Below are 18,125 nucleotides of genomic sequence, written 5' to 3' on the forward strand. Positions count from 1 at the left end.
GGCCCCATTCTTTTTTGTTTTCATGAGTACCAAGCTCTGCAATGAGCCCAGCTGATTTTATCACATTTAAGGAAATGCTGACACTGCTGAAATTCCTGAGTTCCAATGCGTTGCATAGAAAATAAAGTTTAGTTTCTAAGTTCCTTAAGGTAGAAGATAAACACATGAAGTTGATTGCTGCTAAGATATGTGTCTGTTCATGGCTGAAATACTAGTCTTCTTATCACTGAATCAAGCACCAAAAGGCTTGAGCTAGATTGGATTCCATTCTAGTACACACACTACCACTCCTATCTATGCACTGCTTCAAGCAATTGTTCTCTGACTCTAGACAAGAAACATAGTGCCTATTCAGATGAGGTCTTACCAAGTTAGTTTTTACCCACAGTTTAGAACTAAACTGAAGCTTTCCAGGACATTGCTAGCAGCAGTTCAAATTTTACAATTAACAATTTGAAGTATATTGACATCACTTGTATGATACAAAAATTAGGTCACCATTTGTTAGAATTCTGTCTGAATGTTTGAAGTATGTAGGCAGCATATCACCTAAACCTAATATTTTCCTTCCCTCTTTATAGCCTTCTCACTTAGACTTATCTTTCCTCTTAACAGTCACAAAGCTCACGCAAAAGTCATGCCATAGATGCCATAGATAGTCATGCCTACAGCATTCCATATGTCTACTTTTCTTCTGAAGCAAGGAGTTAAAATTGACTATCTTTTCCTAAGAGTGCCTGAGATCACCACAAATGCTGTTAACATAAATCACAGAAGTGTGCTCAAAAGATCCAAGGGTGATCTAATTTCCTAAAAATGAACACCTTATACAATGTTTCAGGCTGCTTTGAAACTGTTAAAGTCTCTCTTTCTTTAGCTACACCATGTAATTCCAGCTCTCTGTTTATAACAGCGAAAATAATAACGAGAAACTAAAATTCTGATCTTAATTTTCTACCAAACCGTAGCTCAGGTCTTGAGCACAGGTTGGGTTCAATTCCTTTAGCTTTGAAGGCCACTCATTCTCACTTTGTAGGGCCTGTGTGAGTACAGGAAGCATCATTTACACAGTGTCAGTTACATGATACTGCTGTTATCCGTGGAATCTGTAGAAATTAGAATGTTCTGGTTTTCTTTAAAACAGCTACATTATGATACTGACCTTCTAATGGGTCTGTCAGAGGTATTCTTGATCACTTACTAAAATCTGGCATGTAATCATAAAGTTAACTAGCTGATTCTGTGTGGAATGTGTCATCTTGAGAATGTACTCAAGAACCCTGAAATCAGTTTGTTGACAACTCTGTACCTTGGCATCACCAGAAAAAAAATAAATTTATATAGATGCCAAAAGAGTTTGCTCAAAACCTATTCACTGGCAGGAGTGTGAGTACTTTGACAAATGGATCTTTTCTATAGTATATTCTGTGCAAGGTAACAGCCCTTTTATCTTGTTCATAAAGACAATGAATATCTTCATCAGTCTGCAGAAGATGACATTATTCTCTACAATGTTGAAATGAACTACCCAACTACCATCATGACTAACAGCACAATGGTACGTACCATTTCAATTAATAAAAAGGCAGCAAAATACAGTTGCATTTCAAGTACCAGTTTAAGACTGAGTGGATTAAAACTCATCAAATCCTTTTTTTTCTTTTTTCTTTTTTTTTACTAGAATCTAATCTACTTCTTAATCTTTCAGAAACAAGTTAATGCTTCAAATTATTTGTTGTCATCTGACAAGTATTTCATAGCTCTGGAAAGCAATTATTCAAAGGTAATTAATATACCACTAATATGTTTGGTTTCATTTAGTATTTTGTTTGTTGTGGTTGCTATAGATAAACCTTTCTTAGTACTTTCTCGAGAAAGAACTGAGCTATGAAAAGGCAGCTGATTACTTTTAGATTACCTTTTCCAAGTCAGTAATATTATTTTCTTGCTTAATTTTTGCAGCTGTGGAGATACTCTTATACAGCATCATACCACATTTATGATCTCATATATGGGTAAGGCCAGATATTTCTTACAGAGAACTATGGTGAATACTTTGTAGTGACGTGATTGCATTTCCACTGAAAAACTCCACATTAATGTGACTACCACCCTGCTTTGCTTTTGCCTGGATCTATCAGGTTGTTTGCTTGAAAAAAGTGGCCTTTAAGAAAATCATACAGTCCTTTCACCTACTCATCCAGGTATCTGGATTGATTTATATTTCATGCTCTAAAACTTTCACTGCTTAAGATTCTCATATATTTTTCTTCTTCGCATAATTTTCTCCCACCCTGTCTTGGATGCTTGAGCCCACTTCAGCTTCACACTTGATGTCTCCATGTCCTTCTGTTGTCTAATTCATTCTTTTTATGGTTGATCTAATCTTTAGCTTTCCTAGAACTCTCACTAAAGGAAAGCATTTTCCTTTAGTGCTCCAGTGATCTTGTAACAGTCCGTTCTGGGTTCCTCAAAAGTTTACAGCTTCTCCCATGGCATTTGGTCTCTTTTCCAAGATCTTCCCCAAACCACTACTCTTTCCACCCAAGTTTGAAGGAGGTCATCTCTCTCCCCAGTCACTTTTTATGCCGTAAGTAGCAGCGTGACCAAATGCTTCTCAGTTCTGAGCAAAAGGGGCTGCGCTGAGCTGCTCCACTCTTGGGAAATTGTTGGTTCAAGGTGACAGGAAAAGATTGCTGCAAGCTAATGTGAGTAGAGAAGTACTGCATGTGGGTCCTGATCCTTAACAAATGTTGCAACTGCTGCTGTTATGCTTGCCTTAGCATGCAATATCCTGAATTCACATTTCCCAGTAACTTGCTGAGACCACAGATGGAGCAAATTGCTGTAGATGGTTGTGCAGTGTTTAGAGATAAGGTTGGCTTCTTTGGCTGTTGAATCTTTCCAAAAGGTTGAGTTGGAAGGCTTTACCAGCACTGGTGCACACCATCACATTACTGCATGTCTCGCTGCCTGCCTTGATTTTGCGTTGCTCAAGAAACAATAAGCTGTTAGAAAACATAGCCCTCAATGAATTTTATATGAATGTACAGTATAATGATCTATTTGTACTGTGCACAAAAAGCCATCTCAACTTCTTTCCTTTTTTTAGTGGTTTTGTAACAGAAAATCAGCTTCCACGTAAAATTCAGTATATATCCTGGTCACCAGTTGGACACAAATTGGTCAGTAAAGATAAAAAACTGCTAAAATTATTTTGCTTTGTGTGGCCAGAAAACATTTATTTGCCTTTGGTTATTCTTTTGCTAGGCCATATTTTTGACAGGACTATGTGTATTAACCTTGGTTGTAAGCAAGAATGACAAATAAAACAGTTTTAGCTTGTTAAAATTTAGCTTGTCTGTGTCTCAATAGAAGAATTGTGTTCTCAGCTACGTTATGTGTTTCAGTTTGCTGGCCAATCTCCTATCAAGAATTGACCAACATAATTGTATATCAGCATAAATGTAGTTTCAGGGCCTGAAAACCAATATGTTTTCCTTTGGCACTGTGTAACACATGCGTTTGCTATGGAGATTTAAAGATGCAGCATTTAAAATCTTTTCTAAAATTTTCAAGCTAGAAAATGGCTGTCAGATTCTTATTACAAAAAATGTTATTTTCTTTTCTTTTTAATAGCTACTTGATATCTCAGTAATGATAAAAGACCTATTGCATAGTAATGAGTTTATAAACTTTTTTTATTTTTGGTTCCAAAACATCAGCCTAATGACAATTAGTGTTTTTTAACTATTTACCCAGTATTGAAAAATATTTGTGCAACAAAAATTTTTTAAATGTCATACTCTTTTCAGAAAATCCCCAGGAGTGGGCTACACATGAATGGACAATTTATTAGGAATATTTTTCCATGTTCTAGGAAAGCATTAGTTCTCCCAATTTAGTTAAGTATTGTCATTTTTTTTATCAAGAATTCTGAAGACAGTTTTCTGTCTTCCTAATACCAATAGTCTGTGATGGTTTTATATCCTTGTATCTGAGAGTTTTAGGAGTTGCTTTGGTTTTCATTCAAAGCACAAAGTAGTTAAATGTTACACTGATGTTGCTAACAAATGCTAATAGCTTCAGAAGGCATGATTTTCTAAGAAAGTCGAGTTTCTGGTGCTGGTTTCTTAACCACATGTCCATTCATTTGGTTGAAATTTAGAGATACCCAAGGCCTGCCAGCATTTCTTACAAGAACTCTCTTTTGGAAACTAATTTATTAGATAAGAACAAATTATCCCAGAGAGAGTAAAACTACTTTTTGTCTCATCTCACATCACCTAGGCCTTTTGACAGATTTCTAAAAGTCCAATTATTTTAATTTTAGTCATTGTGTATTTTTTTTTATCTTCTAGTTCTGGTGGAAGCAGAAGGAAAAGTCACAAAACACTTTGACGGTCACTTATAAAACACAGCAATTTGAATGAGTTTTTGAATTATTTTTTTTCATTATTTTCCAGACCAAAACTTGCCACAAAATCCTCTGAAGTTTATTAAAATCAAAGGAGCTGCTCAGGATTTATTCTGACATAGGTGAACATAGATTTTGGCCTGTAATGCATAATTTATTTACTGAGGTACCTACTCTTACAGAATTTGCAAGGGCTGTTAGCGTAGCATTTATTTCCCATTTTGTGGGAATATTCATTGTGTCTTCTTGTTGATATAATGTAAGAGCATTGGCTGCAGAAGATCGTACTCTAATCCCTCTTATTGGTGCCTATACTCATAAGAAATACTTTCTTATCCTTAGGTATATGTATATCAGAATAATATCTATTTGAAACAAAGTCCAAGAGAGGCACCAATTAAAATAACTACTGATGGAAAACAGAATGAAATATTTAATGGGATTCCTGACTGGGTCTACGAAGGTAAGTAAATCTTGAAGAACAACAACTAGCATGTTAAACTCTTTGTTTAGATTACCTGGTTCTCACAATCCAGTCTAAATATGTGTGATGATACACTATTTTCGGAGCCCTAAGGATGACTTCATTTCCATATTTTATTTTCCATAAAATGACTGCATTTTGTATTCATAGCTTGTAACCATAATCCTGGGTCCTTTGTTACTGAAACTACATAGAACTTTATACATTGGGCTCCCTTCTGCTGCACAGGCAGTAGTTGGGCTTTAAGCTTTAATGGAAGTTTTCATTTTGGTGAAAATTTGGCATTTCAGTGCATAAAAAAATAATTTAAAAAAACCCATATACACACAGGAAAAAAACAAGTGCGTTATATGAGATCTCTGTGCCTCTTTTGAGAGTTCTTAAGGCCTTTCAGAATTGAGATGTATTGCAATATGTTCAGTGTTATTTATTTAGTATAATTCTCTTTACATATCTAGGTGCTACATGATAAAATAGATTGGAATGATAAACAATGATAAACTATTATGGGGTTTTTTTTCTCAGAGGAAATGCTAGCGACAAAATATGCATTGTGGTGGTCTCCAAGTGGAAAGTATTTAGCATACGTGCAATTTAATGATTCTGACATACCAGTTATAGAATATTCCTATTTTGGTGAGGACCAGTATCCTAGAAAAATAATTATCCCCTACCCAAAGGTATGTTTTATCATTCTTTCGACTTACTTTCTCTTGAGAAATGAGTTATGGCTCATTTGATAAAATTAACTATGCTTTAAAAATGGTCATATTATTACAGTGGTTAAATCCATTATGGCCTAAATTTATGGGGGGGGGGGGAGAATCAAAAAAAAAACCCCAAACTTAGGCTAAGTTCTGAAAAACTATAGGTACATTCAAAACTATAGATATTTAATAATATCAGTGAAATAAATGGAATTACTCATGTAAGTAAAGAGCATGCGCAAATGCGTGGTTGCATGGTCAAGCATTTTTTTAATTCAGTTTACTTATGTTAACTGAATGTAGTTGTGTTAACTATGTAGTTGTTATTTTTCATTACAGTAAATTTTGAAAAATAAAGGCTATAACAGCTTCAGTTTATTTGCACACTTCATAGTGCTTTTTGATCTCAAGGGGCTTTGGATTTTAACTTCTTTCAAGTGCCAGATCTAAGGCAAGAAGGTTTTGGTTTGGCATTTCTTCAGCATGTTATTAGCTCTCCTGACTCTTGTCATGCTCATATGATTGCAAGTGATCATGTTAATGCATCTTAAGAAGTTACTCAACTGTCAGCTGAGTTGCAGTTCTAAAGTAAAGCTGGATGTTTTAAACCACACATGGAGGAGAATTAAAAAACTAATAATGTATGCAATGAATAAGTAAGCAGGAAATCAGTTTAAGCTAAACCATTTTATTTCACAGCTGGGATGTCAAAGAGCATTTGCAATCATGTGAATATACTCCTAGAGTTTTATACCAAAGTAAGCATATGTGTGCTGCACAGATCCATAATGCAAATACAATGCTGGTTCCCATCAAGTACGTTTTCTGTAAGGAAAGGCACTAAATTTGACTGTTTAAAAGGTTTTCTTCTTTGCATATGAAATGATGCAAAGTACCATAATTCTGTTTTAGTGACACTGTGAGATCTTATAAGACCACTTTTGCCCTATTGTACTCAACTGAATATGTATTTTATAACTTCTGTCCTTTCCTGCAAAATGTGTTGTTATTTTCCTCATTCTGAATTGTTCAGAGCCTGATTTGAATAACCTGATACATTCTCTTCGAAGGCTGGGGCTAAAAATCCTACTGTTAAAGTGTTTATTGTAGACACTATTAATGCTGAAGCATTTGGTCCTAAGAAGGTGCCAGTTCCTGCAGTCATAGCATCAAGGTAGTGTGCCCTCAAATATGTCTTTTCTTGGGGAAAAAAAAAAAAAAAAATTCTATTTGTTTTAAACTTTTGAACCTCTGAGTTGTTTCCTGTTTCTAACAGTGGAGTGCCATATTCATCTCCTGCATGGATCAGAAGCTAACTAGAAATGTTGTATTTTGATTCTCTGTCCATATCATATATTGTTACAAAGGACAAAAAAAAATGCCTAAGACACTGGAAGCTCTGATATTGTCTTCCACAGAGTGCTATGGGGGATACAATCTGTAGCAGTGCTTCTATATTCCTGTTCTTTAATAACCACTCTTTATTTGGTTTTTTATTATTTTTTAGTGATCACTATTTTACTTGGCTTACTTGGGTAACAGACAGTCGAATCTGTGTGCAATGGCTGAAGAGAATCCAGAATTTTTCAGTCTTAGCTATTTGTGACTTCAAAGAAAATTCAAATACTTGGGACTGTCCAGAGGTAATATAGTTGGAAATATAAGTTTAACATTGACGAAATTAGCATTTGCTTAGGTGGCCTAGCTGTCTATACCTGTATGTAGATCATTACAGACCTCATGTTACAGAAGCCTTTCTGAAAAAATATTTCTTTAAAGGACCTTGTAAAACCTGAAGACTGTAGACACTGATAAATCCATATAGATCCTGAAGGAAAGGATAACTCTGAATTTCAGTAACTAATACAGAAGTCTCATTTATTGTCTTTTAGTATCGATGGTGTTTGCATGTCTTGGTTTTAGAGTTTATGGCACAGAACACCTATAAAAACTAGCATTAGACTGAAACCTGGAACTAACGGGAAATAAAAAGCAAGAAAACTTATAAAAATGTTCTGTATAATTGATAAATTGTAAATTCAGAGTTTGTTGACACAGCCTTTCCAAGCTGAAAATGATTTTTATTCCTCTATGATATGACAATTGTTGCAAATTGAAAGAAAAAAAAAAAAGAATAACAGGGATTTTTTTTTTTCCTAGGATTCTACCACAATCCACCAAAGTACTTTAACACAAGCTTAACTTTAAGCATGTAAGGAGTTTTATTTATTTCAGTAGGTCTATTTATGTGTTTAAAATTAAGCATGTGCTTAATTGCTTTGCTGGAACCAGACCAGAACAATTAACATCTTGCAGGACTGTGTTCATGATCCTTGTTTAATTGCATTTCTCCATGAAACCTTATTTATGGAGTCACTACTGACGTTTCTATAACTCTATATTTATACAGTGATACAATGCTTTTATCACATTAAAGTTTGCACAAATGGCCAATTGAAGGAGTGTGAACAGATGGGAGTGCTGCATTAGCTGTATTTGCCGTTAGAAAGTATATCTCTCTATGTTTCCATTGGCAAAAACAGTTCTCTTGTTGATTTCATATTAAATTGAGACTAATGTACAATAAATGTGCTAGGCTTTATGTGCTTGAAAATAATAACAAAATATAATCTACAAGATGTTCCTAAAGTGTCGATTCATCAAAAATGTTCACGTTTGAGTCTTGCTTATGGTGAATAGACCATAGAAACCAACATGACTTTAGTGGAACTATTCATGTGAGTAAAAGCTAGGCATGTGTTTGTGAAATCGGGATTTCCTATAGAGATGCCAGTTCTCTAATTAAATTCTGTAAACACTTTAATAGACAGAAAAATCCCATAGAGGTCAATGGGACTACTCAAATGAGGGAAGTTAAGTATGTCTTTAATGGACTATGTCATCAAGTTCTGAGCCTTAATTTAAAGAAAGGAAAATAAATTTAGGATGCAGATATAAAACAACGCATCCTATTTTTCTTATCTTATAAAAGAAATAAAGTCCCTCTTCTGAGTTAATAGCTCAGTGGAGCCCTTGTGAAGTACTAGACAGCCTTCTAAGGGGCAAGTATCTGTAACTTTTTCTCAGATAAGTCACTTTGCAGGGACTAAGTTTAAAAGGAGAAAGCATGATTCTGAATGTTAATGAGATTACACTGAGAATAACAAATACAAACCATAGTCTTTAGAAAGCAAATTTGTTGAGTTTATTTCAGACAGTGAAGAAATACAGTATTAAATGAACAGTATAAAGAAAAGTTTGCAAGATAAAAAAAGAAAAACATTGTTAAATATTAAATCGCCCCACCCAACAAACAAGATATTACACTTTTCAATGAAAAAGTCTTAGAAAAGTATTGAAAATGCACTAGAAACTTTAGAAATAAAGCATAAATAAAAATGCACCTTTAGCTGCAGGAGGTTCTGATCCATTTATGCTCAGCAGAAGTCTTTTTTAAAATCAGCTTTAAGAATGTTACCAGGACTTGAGACCTGCTAAACATGTTCATAGTCTCAGGGTATGATAACCTGGTTGGTTTTTGGTGCTTGTATTATCTTTGCCAATCCTTAATTCATTTTCTAAATACTTTATTTCTGAGATTTTTTTAAACTGTTGAAAATCAGGCCCTTTAATACCTCTAATCTGAGCACCAAGTACAGAGACCCTTGGTTTCTATTTAATTAAACTATTTGGTTTGTGGTTTTAAGGTTTGCTTAAAAGATATACGTAGTAGTCACGTTATCTGTGTTATAAATTAACATCACAGCTTTGAAATGAAAGGAAATATGTCAAATGAACTAGCTGAGAATCTAACACAGATTTTTAATATTATTATTCCTGAAATTATTTTACTCAGGATTTTTTGTTGAAAAATTCATGAGATTAAGTAGTTGTTAATTCTTGCTTTCAGTGAAAATGTTGCATAAGGTTAAAAAAATTACTTAGCTTTTATTTAGTTCTGATGGCAGTTGTTAGAAAAGAATATTTTAACATAATGGTATTAATACAGTAATATTATTTACCTCAGTCAACCCTCAAGTCCCTGAACATTCATAGCAAGTGTTCTAAAATACATTTTTACAGGTGGCTGTAGATTTTTTATTTTAAGATTTTGAATCTCCATAAATTCATTCTTGAACTTCTTAAAAGATTGTACATTTGGTTTTGTTTTTCAGAATCAACAGCACATAGAAGAGAGTCAAACAGGATGGGCAGGCGGGGTACGTTTTCTTGTTGTATTCCATTTTAATGAAAAGCTACAGCTTTCTGCATATTCACAGCAGTGAGTTGAAACATGAAGCACCATTCTGAGTCATACAACGCTACTGCTTAAACTTGTTGCATTGTAGGATTGAGACTTTAATGCTGTGCTAGGCACAATATCTGGCTACCTGTTTTCTGAGTTTCAAAACTTTTTCTCTCTTCTTTTGCAAATTTTAGACCAACTGATTAGACACTATACTGAAGGGAGGGAAGTCAAGAAAAGAGGTAGATTCATACTGCAGTGTAATTCTTAGAAGCATCCTGGAGACAAAAAATAGATGTAAAATTTCTCTGATGTCATTCAAGAGAGAAGATCAGACATACCATAACATTTTAAGAATAAAACCTGTCCATTCAGAACACAGTTTTAGTGCCAAGTGCTGCACGTCTTCAGCTAGGGAAGAACCTTCAAGGTAAAATATCCCACTTACAATGGTAGTTGATAGTTCTCTGCAGTTACCCCTAAGCAAAAGAATTTTTCTCTACCCAGTAACCTTTATCTTGGAAGAGACATAACACCTGTCTTACAGGAAAAACAAACATGCAAGGAAATCATAAGAGCATAGAATATGATTTTCAATTATATTCTAACAGTGAATATGTACTATTGCTTATTTTACTCCACAGGCAGGCGGAGTTACCAGAATTCAATATGGGCAACCTCACACTGTGCCTGAATATCCTGCAGTGGACTTAACTGAGAGTTTTGCTTTTCAGTACACTGTCCTTCAAGAGATGTGTTTTTACTTGAAATGAGGATTACACATTTACAAGATTAGTTATTTTAGTTGGTCCCTTTCTTGTTTCACCACTTCTATTGAGGATGTAAGGACAGGTTTTTATTAGAGCTAAAGAAATTGCAGACATGCATAAATTTCTGTGTTAGCCTTTATGGGATTTCAAGTATTAGGAGTATTAGAAGCAGGCTCCAGAACAATTTAGCTTGTGGTCACAGGTTCTAGTTGAGTTTGGGTTACTATTATTCAGAAGTCACTCACTGGGGAATGTTCGGTGCTATGTTTGAAGTGCTTGCAGGTCATTCTTCTGTGTTCATATTCTGAAAACGAAACACAGCTGCAGTAACTCATCTTGACTGACAATTTTAGTAAAGAAGTGGTGGTTTGAAAGGAAGCAAAAGTTGAATGGTCTTATCTGGGATAATCTGTTCTTTAACATTAGTGGAATAGTAGGGGAAGCTTCAGATATCCATTTACTTAGTGCTGTATTTGCTCAGTGAATCAGCCAAACAGGATTTTCAGTCTGGCACCATTCATGAACATTAGCTTTATTCAGAAACTTATTTTTTAAAAATCACCTCTACCTTTTTTTAAATAACAAAATACAGGTCATTCAGAATATAAAACAAATTATTCCATTTGTAAGTAGGGAGCTTGCATTGTGGGGTGCTTGAGGTATCTATATTATCAGTTTAAGAAGTCTGACATGACAGGTTAGAAGCTGTAATCTGTACTGACTGGGAGATTGAATATCAAAGGTAAAACACTTGTGCAAAGTACTTTGTCCCATCTGATTAGTCTTGTTACTTTTAGTATATGTACTATAATCTGCTGATCAGCTTGGACAGTCTTACATCTCATCTACCATTTTCCTTCTGTTGTTTCAGTTCTTTGTTTCTGCACCATATTTTACATCAGACAGCAGTTCATATTACAAAATTTTTAGTGACAAAAATGGTTATAAGCATATTCATTACATCAATGGCTCTGTGGTAAGTAAGTCAAGCAAAGTGTTCTGTATTGATCTACTGTAAGTTCCTGAAATAATTCTACAATATTCAGTAACTTGTATGTCTTGCTTCACAGGAGAATGCAATCCAAATTACAAGTGGAGAATGGGAGGCAATATACATTTTCAGAGTAACAAATGATGCAATGTAAGTAGCATGAAGAAGAGAACATGTGAGTGTTGTCAGTAAAAGCAACACTTAATCATTTGAACACCATTCGTCAACTCATAAAGTTATAACTAGGTATAATTTGTTTCTTATCTGAATGTATCCACAACAAATTTGTATGCAAAGGCACTGCACAGGTTTGCAAACTTTACTTATGAGAGATTCTTTGCAAATTGTCTTCATTTTTCTATTTTCAATCACCCATCTTAGAGACACTTTTTTAGAAATACTTCAATTTAATCATGCGGTTAACCCTTAAACACTGTGTATTTACTTCTCTTTTTATGGTATCTCATTCAGCTTACTGTAAAAGTAGATACAGCTTACATAATTATATAATTGGAATGATTAGCTTGCGAGAATTAAAATAGGATACCTATATACATGGTTTATTTGTCATCTAATCAGAGTTTGAGCAAAGATTTATTAAGATGTAAGGTATATAAGCTTAACTTATTCTTCCACCACATGCAGAAGTCTCAAAAAGTCTAAGTTAACTTCCAAGACGGCTTTTCATCTTGTTGCTGGTTCATAGGTCATCACTTTATGGATTATTTACTAACATATAAATGAATTTACAGTTTCTATTCAAGCAATGAATTTGAAGGCTATCCAGGAAGGAGGAATATTTACAAGTAAGTGTTGTCAACATTATCTTAATGACACTAAGTTCATAGAAGATAGCTCTGGATTTGTTAATAAAATAATTTAGTTTCAAAATGTTTAAAGTGTAATTTCACAAGCTATTTCAACTAAATCTTGAGCTCAGATTATATCTGAAAATTTAGGACAAATAGCATCTAAAGTTTAAACAAACTCTTGAAAAAAAAATTGATAAAAAGGGAAAACATTTATTTTTAAATTGAGCTGTTCTGAAAGTACAGTGCCTATGTTCTAGAATGTAAGGCAGAGACATGTGAAGTTAGTTGTGGCAAACTAAATATTGCTTTATTTTATTTTTTTCCTAGAATCAGTATTGGAAGTAAACCTATCAGAAAACAATGCATTACTTGCAATTTAAGGAAAGAGAGGTGCCAGTATTATACAGCAAGGTTCAGTGAACATTCTAAGTATTACGCCTTGATCTGTTATGGTATGTATAGTATGGGAACAAACATACAATCAGTTGTTCTTTCTAATTTATCAGAGTTGTAGATAATACTGATTATCCCAAATGATATCCCAAATTTCACAACAACCAGGAGAGATTTCCAGGAAGAAACCTTTCCATGTCCAAAAACCTTGGAAAGATGTTTCAGAACATTGAAATATTTTCACTTTTCTTTTTTTTTTTTTTTAAACAAAAATATTGGGATTTTTTTGAATTAAAAACAGATTTTTGAAAGTCCTTCATGGCACAAAACAGATTCTAATGTGTCTCATCAAAGTCATGTTTCTGTTGCAGCAACTAGAGCAGGATTTAGAAACACACATATTTCCAATTCATGTGATCAAAGTTAGCAATGAGAGGCTATTACAATGTGTTTCCCAACTGAAATTATTAAATCTGTGTCAGCCACGAAATGTTGGATACTTTCCTGAGAACATTCTTAATAACTGAACTAAGAAAAATTCAATTTGTCAAGATGCATGATCATTGAAACTACCTGTAATGGAAGTATTAAATGAAGTCTTAGCTCTTTTGCAATAAGTTAGGTAATTTCAGTGATCCAACATTTTATTCGTTGCTGTAATCAAATAACAGTGAAGTCTGAAGTCACAATCTGAGAAAAAAAAGGAAAGAAAAATATCCAAGGTTTTCTTTTTGCATATTTCATCTAAAGTTTACTGTTCTTCTGATTTTGCATTGACTGATCATCTGAAGAGTTCCTGAGAACTATTGTTGAGCAGAGAAGCAAATGTAGCAAATAATAACACCTTTCAATCATTCTTGCACAAAGCAGTCAGTGAGGTCATCACCATATGAAAGCCACTCACCTTCACAAATATGATGTGGCATGTTCTCAGAAGAGTGTTTCACATTGTTAATTCTGCATGCACCTTATATAATCATATCTCAGGTATTAACTAGATGTAACCTCATCTCTAGAGATGAAGAGTTTGTTAGTAGATTTAAAGTTGCTTCGATTGTGTTTGCTAAGCAATGCCTGTATGTATACAGGTCTATGTCACACAGTACCTTATGTATTTCATGCAGCAGGGACTAGTGTTATACAGCAGAGAAGATTTAGGTCTGTGTATCAACTCTGAGCTCTTTAACACCTTTCAGTTATCAATCTTCATGTAATACAAACTCCATCATAAAATTCCAGCTTCAAACTATAAACTGCCTTCTTATCATTCTATGACAGGTCCTGGGATTCCCATTTCTACTCTTTTTGAGAACCACGGTGATAGAGGTACTAAATATCCTGCCTATTTCTGAGCAATCGTTTTTCCCATTGATCTTCACCATGCTGATCCTCTAATACAATATTTGGATTGTGATCAAGAAGCCTCTCATCTTGTTTGTTCTCAAAATATCTAGTGTCTTTTTAGATTTTCTAGTTAGTAAAGGCTAAATATCAGTGAACACACTTTATTTTCATTCCTGAATCCAGCACTTTTATAGCATCCTGATGTTTTTCCTGTTTCTGCCCTATGGATGCAATGAACATCAGCAACCCTTTGTCTACTAAATATTGAGTCAAACTTTGTAGAAAACATTATTGTGATTTCCTAGCTATTCCTTTTGACATTTGGATGAACACAAGACTTTCTGAGGTTTTTTCTGAAGCAAACCTACCCTGTACAAAATGCAGCAGTGTACTATTTAGAGTTTGCAGTTTGAGCTATTGTGCTGTCCTAATTAGAATTTGGATCAGTGACTTGCTCTTCAGCCATCAGCACAGGTGTCAGGGAAGAGCAAAAGCTCTTTCAGATGATCAGTTTAAATAACTGCTTCAGACAAGGTGAATTATTGATAAAAGATGGAAACTCCAGCAAGAAACATTCAGAGTCCTCATTCTTTAAGCAGCCTTTTAGTGAGGACTGTTTGCAACCAGGCCAAGCAGGAATTTGCTAACCATGAAAATATTAATTACTCTGCAGTGATTTTTCTCTCTCTGACCTTTGTTTTTCCAGTGTTTCTCCAGTGCTTTCTCCAAAGCACTCAGTCCTGAAATGTTATGAAAATTAGCATGGTCCTGTAAAACACCTCAGTGATTTGGCAATCCTCCTTTCTTCCCCAGTAATCAGTGGAAATGCACTGATATTTCTACTGCCAGGGTCTTTACAGTTCAGCCAGTATTGATAACCCACCGTTAACTCAGTGTTTTCTGACCAGAAGACAACATGAGGAAGACAAATGCTGCATTACTGTTAAGCTAAATTAATCAGTGGTGATTCACGTAGAAGTCAGTGAATTGCAACATAAGATTATTTTGACTACAACAGGAATTGGTACATCTTAGTTTTTAACCAAAATGTTAAATGTTTGCAGATGGAAAAGATTGGTCAACATGTCTGTTGCAATTGTGCTACAAAAAACACTGTGTTATTCTGGTATTTCTTTTGCAGAAGGATTAAATAGGCTTAAAGGTTTAGATACAGCTAATGCATGGATTTTTTTCAGATTTAATTCATTGTCACAGCTCTCTGTTTTCTATGATTCATTATGACCTTGTGTATCAAGGGCCCCTACTACTTCCTTATCATGGAGTGCAGCTGAGTGCCCAACTAGATACCTCTGTTTCTTAACCTCTGTGCAAGAGAGAACAGTTTCATTTAATGGATCTTCACCATTGGTTTCATGTTGCCTCACTTTGCTGTGCTATTATTCTTCAGGAATAAAAACAAATTCAGGCTTCTCTTTGACTTTTTCATGACCTTTTTTGGTTTAATTTTCTTTAAGTCCCTTGCTTTCATAATCTTCTGTGGTGCAAAACTATTTTTAGTAGATCCATTTTCATTGCAGTTGGCAGCATTTTGAAAATGTATGAATTTTAGTAGGAGGCATGCAGTTAACTAACATACACTTGTTTGGAAGCTACTTCTAAAATGCCTACAATTCATTTGTGTCAGTGTGCAAGTTTGAGGAGTTTTGAGGGGAAGGATTGAAAGGGTTCATCTGAGTTTGGGTGAGTATCCAGTGGTAGGATGATCTGTCAGCCATAAAACCCCACTTGAATCTGAAAAACTTGTCAAGATTGAAAGAACAAACTCCAGTGTTGTATTTCTGGCATGTCCTGACCACTATCTAGCTCAAGAAGTGCTGAGAGAAGTACTTTGAGGGTTTGGGGTTTTTTTGAGCTTTTCCAGAAGCAGGAAGTGGTTGGCATTAAAAAAAAAAAAAAAAAAAAGAGGCAAACTAACCAAGAAGAATTTCTGTCAGTTCTAAAAGGTTCTTTCATTTTTAAATTGAAGTTGAAAGTCACTGCTTTCCATTATGTACAATATTCTTCACCCATCATTACTCATGGGAAAGCACATAAACAAACAATACCCAGTGGATTCATAATACATAATTCTGCAGTCTATGCTGGAAATTAAGTAAATTTTAAATAGTAATTTTTAAATTATATAACTGTAAAATGGGTTTAAAGCAAGTAAAACAAAAATTTTCAATACTTTTTAGATTTTAAAAAACCCAACAAACAAACAAAAAAACCACAATAAAACGACAACAACAAAAGAGGTTCACTAAGTGTGCAGTAATATGAACAGTTGTACAGTAAGTTTTGTGTACTGTACACTGGTTAAGCAAGGGTTTGCCGCAACCCCTTAAGAAACTGAATTTCCTGCATTAGCCCAGAAACAAGATATTCCCAAATATCTGTGCGCTTCACCATACTGCCCAAGGGTCTCAGACGTTAAACTGATGTTACTGTGGTAAGCAAGAAAGGAGATACGGAACTGTGTTTTGCAAGATGGGGTAAATTTTGCATTTCCAGCTCCCACCATATTACAAAACTGGGATGAAGGATCTGCAGGAGAAAGGAGTTTATTCACAACATCCAGCACTCTAACACTCAGAGGCACCATGTGAAATGATCTGCATTGCAAAATGTACATCCTAGTGAAATCTAGTGAACATTTGTGCACTACACAAGTGCCTTGCTTTTATTTACCTATGTGATCAAGCGCAATTAGAAGTATTAGTTGATTTCATTACACTGCTTGTAAAATGCACATATTTCCTTTCTGTTCTGATAAAACAAAATAAAGGAATCTCAAATAATGAAGAGGAATTAACAAGAAATTAGTTAATAATTCAGGCATTTCTTTTACTTAGAGCTCAGAGTATTGGAAGACAATTGGGAATTACAGTCTGCTTTGCAAAATATCCAACTGCCAAAAGAAGAAATTAATAAACTTGAACTGGATGGTATAAGTAAGAATTATATATCCTTATTATATTTTTTATTCATACCATTTTAATATTTTGCCTTCATTTTGTTATAGTATCATTCTTCTGTAGAACAATCTGGTTAGCCTGTCAGATTGGGAAGAGGAGGCCTCCTGGTTCTGCCCTGTTTGACAACACCCAATTTGTCTGTGCCTCAGGGCATCTCTCAGTAAAGTAGTAGTTAAAATACATCTCTGCTTCACAATGCTATTTTTTTTTTTTTAATTGTTTAATACTATTGGTTTAATACTATTGGAAATACTGTGTAAAAACATTATAGGATGGTGGTAATAAAATGTGAAATGTAAACTGCTGTTCATGTGTTATACATTATATTGACTTGCATACACTGTTGTTTCCATAGTGACTTTATAAACAATATTCCATGGTAATGAATCACTGTAAAGTTTCCAAAACTCATTTCTGATAATCTTCATAACAGTTACATTCCTAGTTGTGTTTTTCTAGGCACCTGGAAAACTGTGAACCTAGAGTTATGTGAAAAAATAATTTTATGCACAGCTAAATTAAAAGTGGGCACTTTATTTCTTCAAAATTGTTCTTCAACAGCTCAATACAAACAGTTATTTGCATCAGTTCTGTGATTCACAGTTCATGTGTTTTGTAGTTCGTGCTGATTCATTTTCATATACTATTACACCAAACTCTGGATTATGCTTGGATGAATCATTTTAACCATTAACAATATAATTTTAATATGTCTTTTCTAGCTTTGTGGTACAAAATGCTTCTACCCCCACAGTTTGATAGATCCAAGAAGTACCCTCTGCTTATTCAGGTGTATGTATCATTTCCTTTCTTTGATCATTGCTGTTTTGTTAGAAAACATACTTCTTGTAATTTAATAAAACCTAAGACTTTTGCCATATTTTACAAAACAAAAGCAAAACCACTTAGTTCTATTTTGTATGTTGTGACGGATTTTTTAATATATATCTGGAATAGTAATTCAATTAATGGAAATCAATAAC

The 18,125-nt window shown here is 34.3% G+C and overlaps 1 protein-coding gene across 3 annotated transcripts in view; it reads left to right on the plus strand.

The window, feature by feature from the left end:
- Positions 1-18,125, plus strand: part of FAP (fibroblast activation protein alpha) — a 40,190-nt gene that overhangs the window by 8,779 nt on the left and 13,286 nt on the right. The window contains exons 4-19 of one of the 3 annotated variants that reach the window (XM_030488306.1): positions 1,464-1,558; positions 1,682-1,783; positions 1,963-2,015; positions 3,113-3,185; positions 4,760-4,880; positions 5,427-5,581; positions 6,679-6,782; positions 7,116-7,251; positions 9,784-9,828; positions 11,496-11,600; positions 11,695-11,765; positions 12,368-12,421; positions 12,755-12,879; positions 14,099-14,146; positions 17,020-17,118; positions 17,865-17,934. In XM_030488306.1, coding sequence (XP_030344166.1) covers positions 1,464-1,558; positions 1,682-1,783; positions 1,963-2,015; positions 3,113-3,185; positions 4,760-4,880; positions 5,427-5,581; positions 6,679-6,782; positions 7,116-7,251; positions 9,784-9,828; positions 11,496-11,600; positions 11,695-11,765; positions 12,368-12,421; positions 12,755-12,879; positions 14,099-14,146; positions 17,020-17,118; positions 17,865-17,934 — 1,456 coding nt within the window. The remainder of the gene's footprint in view (positions 1-1,463; positions 1,559-1,681; positions 1,784-1,962; positions 2,016-3,112; positions 3,186-4,759; positions 4,881-5,426; positions 5,582-6,678; positions 6,783-7,115; positions 7,252-9,783; positions 9,829-11,495; positions 11,601-11,694; positions 11,766-12,367; positions 12,422-12,754; positions 12,880-14,098; positions 14,147-17,019; positions 17,119-17,864; positions 17,935-18,125) is intronic. The other 2 variants (XM_030488307.1, XM_030488308.1) reach the window with 2 other exon arrangements.

The sequence above is a fragment of the Strigops habroptila genome, chromosome 5 (assembly GCF_004027225.2).
Source record: "Strigops habroptila isolate Jane chromosome 5, bStrHab1.2.pri, whole genome shotgun sequence".
Lineage (NCBI taxonomy): Eukaryota > Metazoa > Chordata > Aves > Psittaciformes > Psittacidae > Strigops > Strigops habroptila.